We start from the raw sequence: 19,051 nt of genomic DNA, 5'->3' as shown, positions 1-19,051 counted from the left end.
GACATACATACGTTCCAAAATGCATTCCAACATAAATGCTGAGGTCTACCTTGATAATTTACGTTTCAAGTCGTCTTCAAGAGAAGGAGCACAGCCAATGAAGCATATAAGCGAGTTAGGAATGTGGATGGACAGACGGATGGATGGCAGTTCTGCTTTACTGTTAACTCTTGGAAAGCACGAAAAGCAAGATATTCTGAATGCCATTTTACCAGAATATCAAATATTTGGATATATAATGCAAATTTAAAAAAAAATCTTTATATTTACAAGCATTTTAATTCCCATTGCTGTCTAGAAGTTAATCTTAGTCTTTCTATGACTTTTTTCACATTCACGTCATGCTTCAATCAAATCCCAAATGCAGAAACATATCATTAACAGTCATGAAGCTGAAACATGCTGTTTTATCCGATTTCTTCTTGCAGCCCCCTGGGAGAGTTGTTCAGCAGTTTTTACATAAAAAAATGTATTTTGAATATTGGCATATCGAGGCCATTCCACATTCATTACTAGCATTTGAAGAAAGTGGCCAAAGGGAAGAAGCGGGTTTGCAGGAAACAAATGTCCCTGTAGCTGACTTACTCAGGGTGATGTCAGGAAATATGAATTTTCTTTGCTGTCTGGTATAAGATATTATTTTGATTTTTTACAATTCTATACAATTATTATTCAAAGCAGTTTTCCTAAAATTCTACAGTTTGTCAAGCACCTACAATATCTATTTATTCAGGATAAGCAGGGAAATCTGGTACTATAGAAAGGGGTAATGTACTGCATGCAAAGTTAGCAGCAATCTTTTGATCCTATCAACTTTTTATTATTATTGCTATACTAGCTGTCCCCCGCGGCTCCACCCACATAGTACTAAAACAGGACAAACTATAAAAATCAATAAACAAACAGGTATCACTAGCTAAGCAGAGGCAATGCACGCTCCAAAACGCAGCGGCAGACCGACTCCCCACTTCTAATATCACGCTTCCCCCTCCCCTTGACCTGCAGCCTCTGTCATGGATTAGTGTGAATATATAACTCCTGCAAGCGAACTGTGATTCTTAGCGCATTGAGAGAAGTCACAAAATCAACAGGAATTTTCAAGCAAATTCTAGAAAAAAGCCTGATCTAAATCCATTAAGCAGTTCTCTTATTCGCTAGCAAAGAGGATGTAAGATACGCCCCAAGATTGGTGCGTGAGTGAGGAGGGAACCCCGCCGCCTCCTCTCGGACCGCTGCGTCTCTCTCGGATTCGCGCAAATAAATCGGTACTGCAAGCAAACTATGATACTTAGCATGATTAGAGAAGTCGTAAAATCAACCAGAATGTTCAAGCAAATTCTAGAAAAAAACCCAATCTATCTCCATTAAGTAGTTCTCTCATTCGGTAGCTAAGCGGATGTAAGATACGCCCCGAGGCTGGCGCGTGAGTGAGGAGGGAACCCCGCCCCCTCCTCTCGGACCGCTGCGTCTCTCTCGGATTCGAACAAATAAATCGGTACCGCAAGCAAACTATGTTACTTAGCATGATTAGAGAAGCTGTAAAATCAACCAGAATGTTTAAGCAAATTCTAGAAAAAAACCCAATCTAAATCCATTAAGTAGTTCTCTCGTTTGCTAGCTAAGTGGATGTAAGATACGCCCTTAGACTAGTGTGTGAGTAAGGAGGGCACCACCCCCCTTCCCCTTGGCCCGCTGCATCTCTCTCGGATTCGCGCAAATAAATCGGTACTGCAAGCAAACAATGATAATTAGCACGATGAGAGAAGTCGTAAAATCAACCAGAATGTTCAAGCAAATTCTAGAAAAAAACCCAATCTAAATCCGTTAAATAGTTCTCTCATTCGGTAGCTAAGCGGATGTAAGATACGCCCCGAGGCTGGCTCGGACCGCTGCATCACTCTAGGATTCGCGCAAATAAATTGGTACCGCAAGCAAACTATGTTACTTAGCATGATTAGAGAAGCTGTAAAATCAACCAGAATGTTTAAGCAAATTCTAGAAAAAAAAACAATTTAAATCCGTTAAGCAGTTCTCTCATTCGGTAGCTAAGCGGATGTAAGATACGCCCCGAGGCTGGCGCGTGAATGAGGAGGGCACCACCCCCCTTCCCGAGGCCCGCTGCATCTCTCTCGGATTCGCGCAAATAAATCGGTACCGCAAGCAAACTATGATACTTAGTATGATTAGAGAAGTCGTAAAATCAACCAGAATGTTCAAGCAAATTCTAGAAAAAAACCCAATCTAAATCCATTAAGTAGTTCTCTCGTTCGCTAGCTAAGCAGATGTAAGATACGCCCCGAGGCTGGCGCGTGAGTGAGGAGGGAGCCCCGCCCCTCTCCTCTCGGACTGCTGCTTCTCTCTCAGATTCGCGCAAATAAATCGGTACCGCAAGCAAACTATGTTACTTGGCATGATTAGAGAAGTCGTAAAATTAACCAGAATGTTCAAGCAAATTCTAGAAAAAAACCCAATCTAAATCCATTAAGTAGTTCTCTCGTTTGCTAGCTAAGTGGATGTAAGATACGCCCTTAGACTAGTGTGTGAGTAAGGAGGGCACCACCCCCCTTCCCCTTGGCCCGCTGCATCTCTCTCGGATTCGCGCAAATAAATCGGTACTGCAAGCAAACAATGATAATTAGCACGATGAGAGAAGTCGTAAAATCAACCAGAATGTTCAAGCAAATTCTAGAAAAAAACCCAATCTAAATCCGTTAAATAGTTCTCTCATTCGGTAGCTAAGCGGATGTAAGATACACCCCAAGGCTGGCTCGGACCGCTGCATCTCTCTAGGATTCGCGCAAATAAATTGGTACCGCAAGCAAACTATGTTACTTAGCACGATTAGAGAAGTTGTAAAATCAACCAGAATGTTCAAGCAAATTCTAGAAAAAAACCCAATCTAAATCCATTAAGTAGTTCTCTCATTCGGTAGCTAAGCGGATGTAAGATACGCCCCGAGGCTGGCGCATGAATGAGGAGGGCACCACCCCCCTTCCCGAGGCCCGCTGCATCTCTCTCGGATTCGCGCAAATAAATCGGTACCGCAAGCAAACTATGATACTTAGTATGATTAGAGAAGTCGTAAAATCAACCAGAATGTTCAAGCAAATTCTAGAAAAAAACCCAATCTAAATCCATTAAGTAGTTCTCTCGTTTGCTAGCTAAGTGGATGTAAGATACGCCCTTAGACTGGTGTGTGAGTAAGGAGGGCACCACCCCCCTTCCCCTTGGCTCGCTGCATCTCTCGGATTCGCGCAAATAAATCAGTACCGCAAGCGAACAATGATAATTAGCACGATGAGAGAAGTCGTAAAATCAACCGATATGTTCAAGCAAATTCTAGAAAAAAAAAAAAACAGATCTAAATCCGTTAAGTAGTTCTCTTGTTCGATTACTAAGTGGGGTTAAGGTTACGCCCTGAGGCTGGTGCGTGAGTGAGGAGGGAACCACGCACCCCCTCTCTTCAACCTGCTGCGTCTCTCTCGGATTTGCACAAATACATCGGTACCGCAAGCGAACAATGATAATTAGCACGATGAGAGAAGTCGTAAAATCAACCGGAATATTCAAGCAAATTATAGAAAAATAGCTGTGTAGGCCCGTGTTGTAAAAAGCATGGAGTCCTAGAAACTATTGAAATCATCTGAAAATAAAAATTGAAATATAGAGATGTCAGGTAATTGAATGGAACTACTTTGGGTTTCTCTCCCCTAGGAGGTTTCGTTTTGCCGGCGTGCACACCTCACTTGTGTATTAGCGGAGGGAGGAAAAGTAAAAGGGATACCGTTTTGCCGATGTGCTTGTCTCTCTTGCATAAGAAATTCTCTCTTTTCTCTGTGGTTTTACTTTGGCAACTTTGGAGTCGCTTTCTTCTTCCGACTCGTTAACTTGGGGCCGCCTTGCCGGCTCTCTTGAGCTTCATGCTGTAGTAGCCTCGCACTTCCGGGCCCGACTGAAAGACAGACACACTTCCATGCATAGACATTTAGTTTTCTGTTTCCTCGTAGGCGGATCCTTTACCCCGACTCCACTTCCACGCATAGACATTTATATATAAGATACCCGATCTAAATCTGTTAAGTAGTTCACTCGTCAAAAGCGGACAGACAGACAGATGTTGGATTTTTATATATATAGAGATACCAAACATATCTAATGGTTTACAAATTACCAATCATATAAAAGACCCCTTTCTGACACCCAACAACTCATACATCTCTGTGAACTCTGTGAATAAAAGTAAGAAAGAGTGAGAGGAAATTAAAAAAGAAAAAAAACAATTAGCAGTCCACAGCCATCCTGTCATCGACTAACTGAGCAGAGGCTGACCAGTCATCGATATCCACTGGATGAGCAGTTAATCCGAGATGCTGAAAGTTCCAAAAGCAACAAAATTACTGTCTGTCAGTTATACCTTCATTGTTATCAATCTTTAATTTCATATTGTTCTTTATCAGTATGCTGCTGCTGGAGTATGTGAATTTCCCCTTGGGATTAGTAAAGTATCTATCTATCTATCTATCTATCTATCTATCTATCTATCTATCTATCTATCTATCTATCTATCTATCTATCTATTATATAGTGCCTTTCATATCTATCTATCTATCTATCTATAATATAGTGCCTTTCATATCTATCTATCTATAATATAGTGCCTTTCATATCTGTCTATCTATAATATAGTGCCTTTCATATCTATCTATCTATCTATCTATCTATTATATAGTGCCTTTCATATCTATCTATCTATCTATCTATCTATCTATCTATCTATCATATAGTGCCTTTCATATCTATCTATCTATCTATCTATCTATCTATCTATCTATCTATCTATCTATCTATCTATCTATCTATCTATCTAGCTATCTTGCTATCTATCTATTATAAAAGAAGGATTTCTATAAAATTGGCAAAAAGATAACCAGGAGACTTCCATCTGGAGAGTAAAGCCAGCTTAGCTATTATGATGCCTAAAAGAAGAGTTTATGCTGCATATGACATACTGTTAGTGCAGAAAGATCCAAAAGAAGGAACATAGGAGGTACAAGAGGACAACTAAAAGACAAGAGAACTGGAGATTTACAAAACTTGAACATGAGACGAAATGTGCCGACACAACTTTCCACACAAAAGTCAGGATTTATAAAAGAAAACTTGACAGGAGGCTGTGAGTGTATTTATGACAACTCTGACCCATCCGTATGCGACATTTCCGAGAAACTGAGAAATGACGACACCCCTGATCAAGAAAGGGAAATGAATGCAGCCAAACCAGCTAAATGACAGCTCATGCATACTGTATAATAGGTCATAACACGGAGCTGTTATTATAATGTGTGCTGACGTAGCCTCAACATTTGATCAACATGATGTATAGGCTCTATTTTAGTTCCCGTGCTGCATATTTGCACTGAAGACCTTCTTTGAGTTTTCGTCAGTTTATTTCGGCTACCTGTTATCACTTCTCAGGAAACTGGTTGACTGGTTTGGGGATATCTCAGCCAAGCTTCACTCCGTCATGTTCACTGTGCTGGAAACCTTTAACTGAATGATGGACTATAAATTCATTTTCTGTATGATGAGGTCTACATGCATAAAACATAGCAGGCTTTTGCCTATAACAACAACAACATTTATTTCTATAGCACATTTTCATACAAAAAGTAGCTCAAAGTGCTTTACATAATGAAGAATAGAAAAATAAAAGACACAGTAAGAAAATAAAATAAGTCAACATTGATTAACATAGAATAAGAGTAAGGTCCGATGGCCAGGGTGGACAGAAAAAACAAAAAAAAAAAACTCCAGAAGGCTGGAGAAAAAAATACAATCTGTAGGGATTCCAGACCATTAGACTACCCAGTCCCCTCTGCCCTATATATGATACTGCCCACATTAAAAGGCGGTTTCCAGTAACGTCCGTTTTTCCTAACGTATTCTGAGCAAATTACTGCATTAATATTGCAATAAGGGCACCTAGAGAATGAAGCTGCTTTTTATTAACAATTGCGACAGTAGGTGGCGCTATACCTGCACTTAACCCGACATAGACAGATGCAGTAGGCATACTGATAAACAAATAAATATTTTTATTTTCTTTCTTCACCGGTGGGTAACGTCCTCCCCATTCCCACAAGCCACAATACAGTCCAAAGCACAAAACTGCACAATACTTTCCTTTACTTTTACTCTTTTGTCTTTCTTCTTCTTCTTCTTCTTCTCCTCCCGACTCTGACTCCCGGAGTGGTGACTGCTGGCTCCTTTTATAACGCCCCTCTCCCCCCCGAAGTTCTCCATATGCTCGTTGACCTACTTCCAGAAGCACTTCCGGGTGTGGCAGAAAACCCGCCCAAGAGGGCTCAGCAGCTGTTTCAGCACCCCCTGGCAGCACCCTCAGAATCGCAACAAGATAACTGCAGTTCCCATGAAGCTCTGCAGGAATCTGAGGCACCACTGCAACCCATGGGGGCTGCCATCTACATCCCAGGGGAGGTACTGTTCTGCCCACGCTTGCGCCCCTGGTCCTCTCTATGAAGAGGCGTCCCGGCCAGACAAGAACTCCGGCCGTCTGTGACACAATCCATTAACACAGAACTCATCTGTGATGCCAAGATGACACTGGCAAACATTGTGGCTCAGTGGCCTGGGTCAACCTTTGATTCGTTTATTTTCTGACAAAGTAGCTGGGGCAGATGACTTGCTGGTGGTGTTCTAAGTGATGGCTGGCTTGTTAGTAAGGGAACTTCCCGAACCCTCAGTTTTTCATATGACCTGCACTATTCATTGTAATGGTAATCATGTCATTACATGTGCCAGGGGACAGTGGCTACCCACTCAGATGCTGGTGGTCTACGACTTTTCCCAACCCCCCAGAATGCAGAGCAGAGGCGCTGTAATGCCATGCATACTCTTGTGTGCCCACTTGCTTAGCGCACCACAGGACTCCTCAAATGAAGGGAGCAGTGTCTCGATATATCAGGTGCCAATGAATTCCTGCAGCATTGTGATTGCATATGGATCAGGTTGATTAGAATAGTCCATGTAAGGTTGTTTCAGGATGGCAATCATGCAAGGTTCGAGCCACATTCACCTATACACAAGATGATTGTGATTTGTAAAGTTACATTGTGTAGAAATGCACCAGGTTTTATAAATTACATTTTCATTTGCCTAATTGTCCTGTTTTTTGGCGTACACATTCTTTTATGCTGAAATCCATGCAATCCAATGCATTTTATTACTATAAATCCTTTTGTTACGGTGGTCTAGCTGCACTACCCATCTAAGACACTGTCAATGTTGACCTCAGCATTAGCGTTTACAGAACACCATCCATATTCATATATTATTTGTAATGCATGTAATAATAAAATGAATTTCATTTGTAATTCCAACAGATGGTGCATCACATACATTTGTAGTAACAAAATGCATTACTACAAATGTTTGTGATGCGCCATCTTTTGGAATGACAAATGTGATGCATTCTATTACTATAAATGTTTGTGATGCGTCATGAGACATGGCAAACGGATGAACACAGAGACAGACACACAGACACTTTATCCTTAAGGTTAAGGTGGGCTAGCTGTGCTAAATCTAAACAGTCAATTTTAACCTCTGCATTGATATTTACAGAGCACCATCTATTGGAATGTTATTTGTAATGCATGTAATAATATAATCTGTTACTACAAATGTTTGTGGTGCGCCACCTGTTGGAATGACATTGGTATATTATTTGTAATGCATGCAATAATAAAATTTATTTCATTTGTCATTGCAACAGATGGTGCATCACAAACATTTGTAGTAACAAATTGCATTACTACAAATGTTTGTGATGCGCCACCTGTTGGAATGACAAATGTGATGCATTCTATTACTACAAATGTTTGTGATGCGTCATCTGTCAGAATGACAGAGACATGGCAAACGGATGAACACAGACAGACACACAGACACTTTATCCTTAAGGTTAAGGTGGACTAGCTGTGCTAAGTCTAAATAGTCAATTTGAACCTCTGCATTGATATTTACAGAGTACCATCTATTGGAATGTTATTTGTAATGCATGTAATAATATAATCCGTTACTACAAATGTTTGTGATGCGCCACCTGTTGGAATGACAAATGTGATGCATATGTCTCTGTTATATGCCATTTCATATGTGATTCATAAAAGCAGTGATCATCTAATGTTTGTGATGCGTCATCTGTTGGAATGACAAGTGCAATGCATTCTGTTTCGAAAAATGTTTGTGATGTGCCATCTGTTGGAATGACATGCCATGCATTCTATTTCTATAAGTGTTTGTGATTTTGTGATGCGTCATCTGTCAGAATGACAGAGACATGGCAAAGGGATGAACACAGAGACAGACACACAAACACTTTATCCTTAGGGTTAATGTGGACTAGCTGTGCTAAATCTAAATAGCCAACTTTAACGTTTGGCGTTGACGTTTACAGAGCACCATCTATTGGAATGTTATTTGTAATATAATAATAAAATGCATTACCACAAATGTTTGTGAGGCACCATCTGTTGGAATGACAAATGTAATGCATATGCCTCTGATATACGCCATTCCATATACGATTCATAAAAGCAGTGTTAATGTTTGTGATGTGTCATCTGTTGGAATGACAAATGCAATGCATTTTACTTCTATAAATATTTGTGTTGTGCCATCTGTTGGAATAACAAATGCAATGCAAATGTCTCTGTTATAATGCATTTGGTATGGTATTCGTAAAAGCAGTGTTAATGTTTGTGAAGCGTCATATGTTGGAAAGACAGATGCAGTCCATTTTATTGCTACAAATATTTCTGCTGCACCATCTGTTGGAATGGCAGAGACATATCAACCAGACAGATACACAGACACACAGACTTTTATCCTTTTATTAAGGTGGATTGTGATGTGTTAGAAGTGATCTAACAGCCTCGTAATGATTTTGTGAAAGCACCATATTGGTGGTTCTGTCAGATTAAATACTTCTCTTTTTCTAAAAGAAAGTACAGCTTACCATCATTCAGTTTGCATTACTAGTTCAATCTGCTTCTGTGTACAGAATGAATTATAAATAATTATGTAGCTCAGAAGAATTTTCGGTTGCTCCCAGTTATTAGTTTTGGAAGTTATTAGTTTTGGAATTAACGCTATTTCTTTTTCCAATTTAAATCCCAGAGTCTTTGATGAACCGGCTAGAGTTTATTCCTCCCAGACGAAAACTGAGAGGGATGTGGCTTACTGGAGAAGACGGGGCCAGGATTTCACGATTTTATTGGATTACACAGACAGCAGGGAGCCAAAAACAAATCATTTTGCAGAAAGGACAAGTAAAGACCCCGGTCAACATCCAATGGATGAAGAAAGGGAAAGGGATTGGAGAGAAGATGATGGCTTTTTGAAGCAGAATAATATAGTAGCAGATCAGTGGAGATTCACAAGCGATAGAAAGTGGCAGAGCCTTGGAACTGACGAATGGACCCCAGCTGTTGGTCTAGGGAGACCATTTTTAGACAATGATGGGGACAAGTTAGCACAGGGCTTATTTTACCAGAGATGTTCCGATGATGCTGCTAATGTAAAGATAAAAGGGAAATCCCAATCACTTCCTAGAGTCTTATCCCCCGATAATCTGCAGTACGTAGAGTTGTCCAAAGACGACGTCGAGCAGGTGTTAAAAGGAACGAGCAATAAATTTCCCGACGGGACCTCCAGTAAGGAGCATTACACTGAAAACTGTAAGTCACTGAGTCACGCTGCACTTTTGCCAAAGCCACGATTTGGCAGGCCACTCAAGCCTCCTTCATATGAGACACACCAGCAGCTAAGAAACAGTTCAGAATTCATTGCTGGAACTCAAGATTCAAAGCCAAAAGGTACCACGGTATCCAATTTTGCAAAGAGCAGGGAAACAAAAAGTGACATTTTTGCACAGGATTCTGCGGGTTCAAATTTGGAGCCTCCGGTTTATGTACCTCCTCCATCTTATAAAAAACCTTTGCAACCAAAAGGTAACCAAAAGAACTTTATTGAAGTGCCTAATCCTAAAGAAAGGATGGAGGTTCAAAAGGTCCATGTAGGCAAGGACACTGGGAAGTGTCCATCCTGGGCAGAATATCAGAAAGACACAGACATCCCGAGCAGGAAACAGATGTATCCTTTTTATAAAGATGAACATTTAGGATGTGTACAATATATTCCCTTTGATGATCCGCGTGTTAAACACTTGCCCCCTGGATCATGTGAAAATTTGCTGAGTAACTCTACCAGTAAAGAAAATCTTGCAGGTAAAATAGTAGGACAATCTACACAAGACAGTGCCTTTATAATCCAAGCGGAATCACAATATATCATGCCCGGTGAACTACCTACGTCTAAGAATGCTAAGGACATTAAATGGCAAAATGCTATTCAGAAAGGCAATAAAGACTCTGCAATGTCTGACCAAAGCTCTGTCTTTTATCACAAAGACCCTTCAAGCTTTGGTCATAGCAGCAGATCAGCACAGCACAATCAACAGCAAGACCACGAATGTTCTGATACCGTAACCCAACTCAAAAAGTTTGAAGTGGAAGGAAAGCCAGAGAATAAAAATCCAAGACGGAAAAAGAACGAAACGATTTTCTGCCTGGTTTCCATGCCAGTTCATTCGCAGCCTGACAACGAGAGAACAGATCAGAATAACAACAAAAGTAACGCGGAGCAAAATGCTGCAGGGAAACATCTGAGAAACCTTCAGAGCCAGCATCTGCTGAGCACCTCCTCGACAGATTTAGAGTTACAATCACTCACAGGGTCCATGATAAATTACAGAGGCATTAGGAAACCACAGTCGGGACCGCCGGAGGGTAATTATAAGGAGGTAGATGAACTTAAGCCATGCCAACCAAATAAGCATAAAGAACTCAGATATTCGGGATCCTGGCCTGGAGATCAGTATAAGGACCAGCAAACTCAGACAAGCTTTACTGAACGGCCCAAAGGTGCCATAATGAGTCAAGCACAAAATCCAAATCATTCCATCGCTCAGACAAAAGAGGGAGATTTCCCCAATAAAAGTAATCCGTTGAACCATTATGGGTATCCCATGAAAGGGCAAACGTTCTTGAGCCCCTCTAGCAACAGTGCGTTTTCGTGGACAACCAATTTTTCTAATCAGGTAAATAAAAATTCACAACAGAAAAGCCAATCAATGGAGAATAACCTTATAGACAGGAAACCTATCAGGGGGAGCAAGCCGGAACCGAAAAGTCCATCCAGTGATGGAAAAGAGGCTTTCGGTCAGTTTTTGCTTAAACCAGTTAGCCGTCGTCCCTGGGATGCAATTGGGGAGTTGGAAAGCTTCAACAAAGAGCTTCAAGATCAAATTTGGACCCAGATAGAAAGCAATGAGTTACTTGAAAATGTTGGTATGGCTGAAGATTTTACGGACTCTCGGACAGTTATTAACTATAAGCCCGCCGATGTGCGGACAGAAATTCCGAGTCAAAAACAAGAACGGTCGAATGTTCTTAGAAACAGTGGAAAGAAAGGTGTCTCCGAAAATGGGGACCCTAGTAGAAATCCTCAGAAGAGACCCAAATTTCCAAATCTCGGCAGACCAATTAAACAAGACACCCCCTTTCCAAGGGAACCCGAGTATGTAGATGTTGACTCTGTGTGCTGGACCTCCCTCGAGGCAGCCACCGTCAGACAGTTGCCCCAGGAGGTCTTATCCAGTGCGACAAATTACAACCAAACACAAAAGAAGCAGATCAGTAAGTCCACAAAGGAGGATGGAAACGGTTTAGATGGTCATTACAGCAATGGATTCATGGCAACTGAATGTGTTTACAGGCTACCGGCAAAAATCAGTGTAAACGGCTTGTCGGTGCTCCGTGAAAAGCTAGGTGGTCCTATTGGAGATGACGAGGAAACTAGCCAGTGGATCAAAAATTTGACCCTAGAAGATAAATATTTGGAAGAATTGCAATCAAGTCATGCTTCATTGATCCACCCAAAGGCCCTAGCAGCTCAAAGTGAAAATCTTAATGAGTTATTTGAAATAAAATGTGCAAAGGGTATCCCAGAAAATGAGACCCTAGAAGCAAGAGCTGCGAGAATTCTTGGGATTGAGGTAGCAGTTGAGAGTTTGGGTGTCGCAGACCAAGAATATAAAGATACAGAGGCAGACAAACTGATGGCAACTAGTGAATCTGGTGGTGGAAAGACCACTGCCAGTGTGAAAGATGGGCTGGAATGTGACAATTGGAGGTCAGGGTATGTCAGTAGAGAGGCGGAGGAATTGTGTTCAAATGAAGATGAGGAAGATAAGGAAAATAAAAGAACTGAGGGAAGAAATGAAAGGGCAACCAGCAGTGAGACTGAAACGAGACGTACAACAGTATCTTTGAAACATCTGCCTGGTACAGGGGAACAAAAGGCGTGCACAACATCTGTCTCTGAAAGGAAGAGTCGAGTCCCATCAAGGATGATTGAAGCTCTTCAAGGAAAGCTGGCCACATCACCAAGTCGAACTGTCATGGAGCGCATCGTGAGGATGAAGGAGGTAGACTCTGTGTCTCGCATGAGACGACTCAGCATCAAGAGCTCCGACTCTGGCGATGAAGGTGAAAATGAGAAGCCAACTAAACAGCAGCAGGATGTGGAGGATGTGTTGTCCTTTTTAAATATACAGGAGACATTGAATAACGGCTCAAAAAGAGATGGCACTGTAACCAGGAAGACTATAACTCTTACCCAGGATTTTTCAGTACTCACTAGGAGAAAGGTGCAGAGAGATGATGAAGATGGGGTGTTTATCTCAGGTAAGCACATATTAGATATGTCCATAACTTGCTGTATGTATGCCATGGAATATATATGATGAGATGAAATGAATTATACAAACATGTGAGGGCATCCATCCATCCATTATCCAACCCGCTATATCCTAACTACAGGGTCACGGGGGTCTGCTGGAGCCAATCCCAGCCAACACAGGGTGCAAGGCAGGAAACCCACCACAGTGTGAGGGAATCCTCTGCCCAAAAATAATATTTTTATGCTAATTACTCAATGTGGTTTGTAGTGATGGCAGAAAAAATGTAATCTTGTATTTTCATGGAGAACAGAGGTAACAGAATTTTACTCAGTCTTCACTACAAACCACATAGGGTAAGTAAGATAGATAGATAGATAGATAGATAGATAGATAGATAGATAGATAGATAGATAGATAGGAAAGGCACTATATAATAGATTGAAAGAAAGAAAGAAAGGGCACTATATAATAGATAGATATATAGATAGATAGATAAAAAGGCACTTTATAATAGAAAGAAAAAAGAAAGAATGAAAAGGAATTATATGATAAAAAGAAAGTAAGAAAAGGCACTATATAATAGATAGATAGATGGATAGATAAAGGCACTATATAATAGATAGATAGAAGAGGCACTATATAATAAATAGATAGTGTAAGAAAGGCGCTATATAGCCTGACCCAACACAAATTCACACAGAGGCATGTGTAAAAATTAAACAAATATTTATTTTTCTTCAGCTGGAGGGCACGTCTTCCCCGTAATCCCTCCTGCCACAACTCAGTCCCAAAAGCACAAGCAAAGACACGCAACACTTCTCTCTTCTACCACCACTCCTCCTCAAGCTTTGTCCTCCTTCCACCCGACTCCGACTGGATCCCTTTATTCCGGCTGCACTTCCGGGTGTGGCAAAACCAATGCCCAAAAGGGGCCTGCAGCTCCTGCTGCAGCATCCCCTGGCGGCGCCTACAGAACCCAACATGGCAGCACAGAACTCCAACCCCCATGAAGCCTGGGGGAGTCCGAGGCACCGCTGCAACCCAGGGTGGCTGCCATCTAGCATCCAGGGGGAGATACTGGGCTTCCCACCCTTGCCTCTCTTGTACATATGGTGCAGGGGCATCCCAGCCAGGCATGGGCCCCGGCCATCCATCAAGCAAGATAGATAGATAGATAGATAGATAGATAGATAGATAGATAGATAGATAGATAGATAGATAGATAGATAGATAGCACTGTATTTGTCCCCAGGTTGATATTTGGCTTATATATACTCAGCAAAAAAAGAAACGTCCTCTGACTTTCAACTGTTTTTACTTTCAGTAAACTTAATGTGTAAATATTTGTATGAACACTAAAAGAGTCAACACCATAAGACATAAACTAAAATGTTTCACAATGTGTCCCTGAATGAAGGGAGGCTCAAAATCAAAAGTACCAGTCAGTATCTGGTGTGGCCACCAGCTGCTTGAAGTACTGCAGTGCATCTCCTCCTCATGGACTGGACCAGATTTGTCAGTTCTTGCTGTGAGATGTTACCCCACTCTTCCACCAAGGCACCTGCAAGTTCCTGGACATTTCTGGGGGGAATGGCCCTAGCCCTCACCCTGCGATCCAACAGGTCCCAGACGTGCTCAATGGGATTGCGATCTGGGCTCTTCCACTGCGAGGATGATCAGCTGTCCTTCCTGTCTCCCTGTAGCGCTGTCTTAGGCGTCTCACAGTGCGGACATGGCAATTTATTGCCCTAGCCACATCAGCAGTCCTCATGCCTCCCTGCAGCATGCCTAATGCACGTTCACGCAGATGAGCAGGGACCCTGGGCATCTTTCACAGTCGGTAGACAAGTCTCTTTAGTGTCCTGCGTTTTTAGAACTGTGACCTTAAATGCCTACTTTCTGTAAGCTGTTAAGGTCTTAACGACCATTCCACAGGTGCATGTTAATTAATTGATTATGGTTAATTGAACATGCATGGAAAACATTGTTTAAACCCTTTACAATGAAGATCTGTAAAGTTATTTGGATTTTTAAAACATTATTGTTGAAATACACAGTCCTGAAAAAGGGACGTTTTTTTTTGCTGAGTATATAAAAAAAATCATATTAACAAGTAAGAAACGTAGCCATGCCATAACATTCAGGTGTGTTTGTAGACTTTTTTTGAAGACATTTTCTAGTCACCTTATCTTAGTATTTACTTGAAGCCCTTTTGGCAGCAATTCCAGCCTGGAGTCTTCTGGGGCCTGACATGACAAGCTTCCCACACCTGGATTTATGGATTTTCTACTATTCTTCCCTGCACCTCCTTTCAAGCTCTGTCAGTTAGGATGGAGACTGTAGGTTGTCATCTATTTTCGGGTCTCAGCTGAGTTCCTGTCCGGTCTCTGCACATTTCCAGAGTTGTCCCTAAGCCACTCTTGTGTTGTCTTTGCTTTGTGCTTAGGGTCATTGTTCTGTTGTGAAGTGAACCTTTGACCCAGTCAGAAGTCCAGAGACGTCTGGAGTTAGATTTCAGTCAGGGTATCTCTGTACTATCTGCCCAGTCTGCCAGTTCCTGCCTCTGTCTAACAACCCCACAGAATGATGCTATCACTGCCGCTTGACCACTAAAATGTTATTACAAGGTGATGAGCGCTGCCTGGTCTCCTCTAGACTCGTTTTTTTTTCAGTCTGTGACGTAGAGGGGTAAACCAAGGAAAAATGTGTCTTTGTACCAAACATTATGTTATGATTCCCCAGTTTTATCAGTTTCTAGAAGCAGAAGTTTGACGTTTGTTCAAGTTGGACTTTTTCATTTGTTCACAGCTCGACATCATTAACTAAATTTTATTTATAACTTTTATTTATGTTTTAGAATGGTATGACCCCAGCCGAGTTGAGAGAGTCTGAACCAGACCAGACCAGACCATGACTGAAAAGCTAGAAGTCCCACTACTGTTAAAGATCAGCACTTCCTGCGACACTGTGATTGGGCTTCCTTCACTATTGCCTTCATTCCATCCTTACTATCAGGATTGCCTTTCTTCGACACGAGCATTGTTTATACTGTATGCCCTAAATATGCTATTTCACTGCCATGAAGAAGTAATTTCAGAAAGTTCCCCAAAGTTCCACGTGGTTGCTATCTATGAAGCCCTTTTTTATTGGTCAAATCTAAAATATAAAAAGGCCCCAGTTGTTTCTGCCAAGGTTTTATCAAGGAAATAACATTGTTGGATATTTCTTTCTGTGAGCATTTACAAAAAATATCAATTAAAATGGTGTTTTCCAGAGATCACAGCATTAAAACAAAGTTCACTTTTCTTCTGGCTTATAAGTAATCATAAAGCTTGTGTATGTTCTTCTCACTTTCATTTTCAGTATTGTATGTTGTAAATTCTGTACGGTGCCTATTGCAGTAGCTGAACTGGGACAACGTACCTATTCACTAACCACACCAACTGGACAGAATGAGTGGTTTCTTCTAATGTGCCACCCTTCTTCTGTTCTTATTTTCTATCCGTCCATCCATTGACTGAACCAGGCAGGCCCTGTAGCAGCAAAGAATCCTTACTCGTCAAATGTGTCTCAGAATTACTCCTAGGAATTGCACAAACGTTTGACTAGGATAAGAACTTGTTCTACCTCAGAGTAGGACATGAGAAGACGTTATCCATTCGCAGTGAGGAGTTAAGAGTTCACATTCTAGAATGAATGACGTCTGAATTTTACGGCACCAACAAATCGCAAAATGGCGCTCATGAACGCACTTTGTAGTGTCCTTGGAAATCATGGTGACATATTATTATAATATTAAGACTGCACCACAAATATAATAATAATATTTAAAGGGATGCAATTAAGTTCAAATAAAAGGTTAATACTATCTGATGAAGAACTTGTGTGTTAAATCAGGCCACTTCGCAACGACACCAAGAATAATATCGTAACATGCACCAAGATGGAAAGACTGCGGCACACACCAAATGTGAGTTAACCTCGATTACAGGCAGGTTTATTTAACAATAAATGATCCACATCCGTACTTCCGGAAGAATCACCGTTCCGCTGTTATGGCCACTGGAAACACCCTGAGGAATAACGACTACTGAAACTAGCCAGTACTGTTTCTGAAGTCACGTTCACTCTTACAGTGTTCCTGATTATGTGACACTTTGATCCCCCCTTATACTCAGCTGGACTCTATTTATTTAATGAAGCGCATGGATTCTTCGTGTAACTGGAGCTATCATGTGACATCGAAGATTTAGTCTTATATATAAATGTCTACGCATGGAAGTGTGTGTGAGGCTACAGCATGAAGCTCAAACAAAGCGACTCTGTCACCAAATTGAAACCACCAAGAAAAGAGAAACTCGCTTAGCCACTAATACACAAGCAAGGCGAGCACATCGACAAAACGAAACCACCGAGGAGAGAGAAACTCACTTAGCCGCTGATAGACAATGGAGGCAAGCACGTTGGCAAAACGAAACCACCGAGAAAAGAGAACATCACTTAGCCACTAATACACAAGCAAAGCGAACACATCGACAAAACGAAACCTCCGAGGAGAGAGAAACTCACTTAGCTGCTCATAGACAATGGAGGCGAGGACATCGGCAAAACGAAACCACCAAGAAAAGAGAACCTTGCTTAGCTACTAATACACAAGCAAGGCGAACACATCGACAAAACGAAACCACCGAGGAGAGACAACATCGCTTAGCCTCTAATACACAAGCTAGGCAAACACATCGGCAAAACAAAACCTCAGAGGAGAGAGAAACTCACTTAGCCGCTGATAGACAATGGAGGTGAGGATGTCAGCAAAACGAAACCACCAAGAAAAGAGAGCCTCACTTAGCCACTAATACACAAGTGTGGTGAGCATGTTGGCAAAATGAAACCACCGAGGACAGAGTACTCACTTGACAATGAAGGCAAGCACGTCGGCAAAGCGAAATCACCGAGAAAAGAAATCACCGAGAAAAGAGAACATCGCTTAGCCGCTAATACACAAGCCAGGCGAACGCATCGGCAAAACAAAACCTCCGAGGAGAGAGAAACTCACTTAGCCGCTGATAGACAATGGAGACGAGCACATGAGCAAAACGAAACATCCAAGGAGAGAGAAACTCTAGACAACGGAGGCTATTGATTGATTAAAGTGCCAGAATCCATGGTTTTTAGGAGCCCGGGGTTTTTACAGCACGGGTTTACACCAGTGGCGTAGCTGAAGTTCATGCTGCTCGGGGCGGGGCGGTGCTTCAATTTGCTGCCCTCCAGCATATCTGAATATGTTAACCTACTCAAATAAAAAATTAAAATGACGTATAAAGAAAAATAAAGATTAATTTGCATAGATTTATTCATACATAGAGATACAGCAATACATTTTCACATATAATTATTTATAAGCAGACAAGAATATAGTATAGACGCACTGATAAGCCGTGTTCTGATTATTAGTTTAATATAATTACGCTCCGAAAACCAGAACCAGTGTAGTGTACAAGTGATAGGTGAGGATGTTTTCTGCGCACAGCAAGAACGCATTTGGACTGATAATGAAACAAATTTGTAAATAAGTTATTTATCTTCTTAGATATTATTATCGTGTAATGTTTCTGTTTATTTTTGTTATTGCCTCAACTGCTGTGTCTGATGCCGTCACAGAGGGATAGTCTGAAAATTATTTTTGAAGCATTTGTAGATAAAAATCTGAGAATTTTACGTTTTTCATTCATGAGTGGCATTTTTCTGAACCCCGCTGCTTACACACGAATTGTACTGAGCCTTTTGGCCAATAATGCCACCCGCCACTGGCTTACACAGCTAGGTATGAATATCATTCCAGCTCTCTCAGATCGATATATGAGTTCATGGTTGTCCAGAGTTTTCAAAATGTTCTACCTTTACCTGAATGTGTGTGCCGATCTCTGCCTGAATGTCATCTCCTAGTGTGTCAGGACAGCTCATGAGCTCTCCTGGTGAAGTTAGGAGTAGTTTCCTACTTTAGGAAAACTGATAAAGTGCTATTACACCCAGTCCTAACAGTAGAACCAAATTTGTGTCACTGTAAGATTTTTGAGCCTGTTAGAATTGTCTCCTTCATGTCCTCGCTCTGAGATACTTGATAAATACGAGCACATCAAAGCAGAATTGGGGAGAGACAGGAGCCCACCCTGAATGGCATATGTGTGTCCATCGCAGGGCACTGTTATTAACGCACATCCCCAG

General features: G+C 41.4%; 1 protein-coding gene across 1 annotated transcript in view; it reads left to right on the top strand.

The window, feature by feature from the left end:
- The window catches only part of jcada (junctional cadherin 5 associated a), an 85,073-nt gene extending 67,915 nt beyond the window's left edge, over positions 1-17,158 (top strand). The window contains exons 3-4 of the mRNA XM_039753873.1: positions 9,202-12,830; positions 15,684-17,158. Of these exons, the coding sequence (XP_039609807.1) occupies positions 9,202-12,830; positions 15,684-15,718 (3,664 nt within the window). The 3' untranslated portion in view covers positions 15,719-17,158. The remainder of the gene's footprint in view (positions 1-9,201; positions 12,831-15,683) is intronic.
- The last annotated feature ends 1,893 nt before the right edge of the window (positions 17,159-19,051 follow it).

The sequence above is a fragment of the Polypterus senegalus genome, chromosome 5 (assembly GCF_016835505.1).
Source record: "Polypterus senegalus isolate Bchr_013 chromosome 5, ASM1683550v1, whole genome shotgun sequence".
Taxonomy (NCBI): domain Eukaryota; kingdom Metazoa; phylum Chordata; class Cladistia; order Polypteriformes; family Polypteridae; genus Polypterus; species Polypterus senegalus.
The sequence above is the reverse complement of the archived record's forward strand: the minus strand, read 5'-3'. Positions and strand labels throughout refer to the sequence as shown.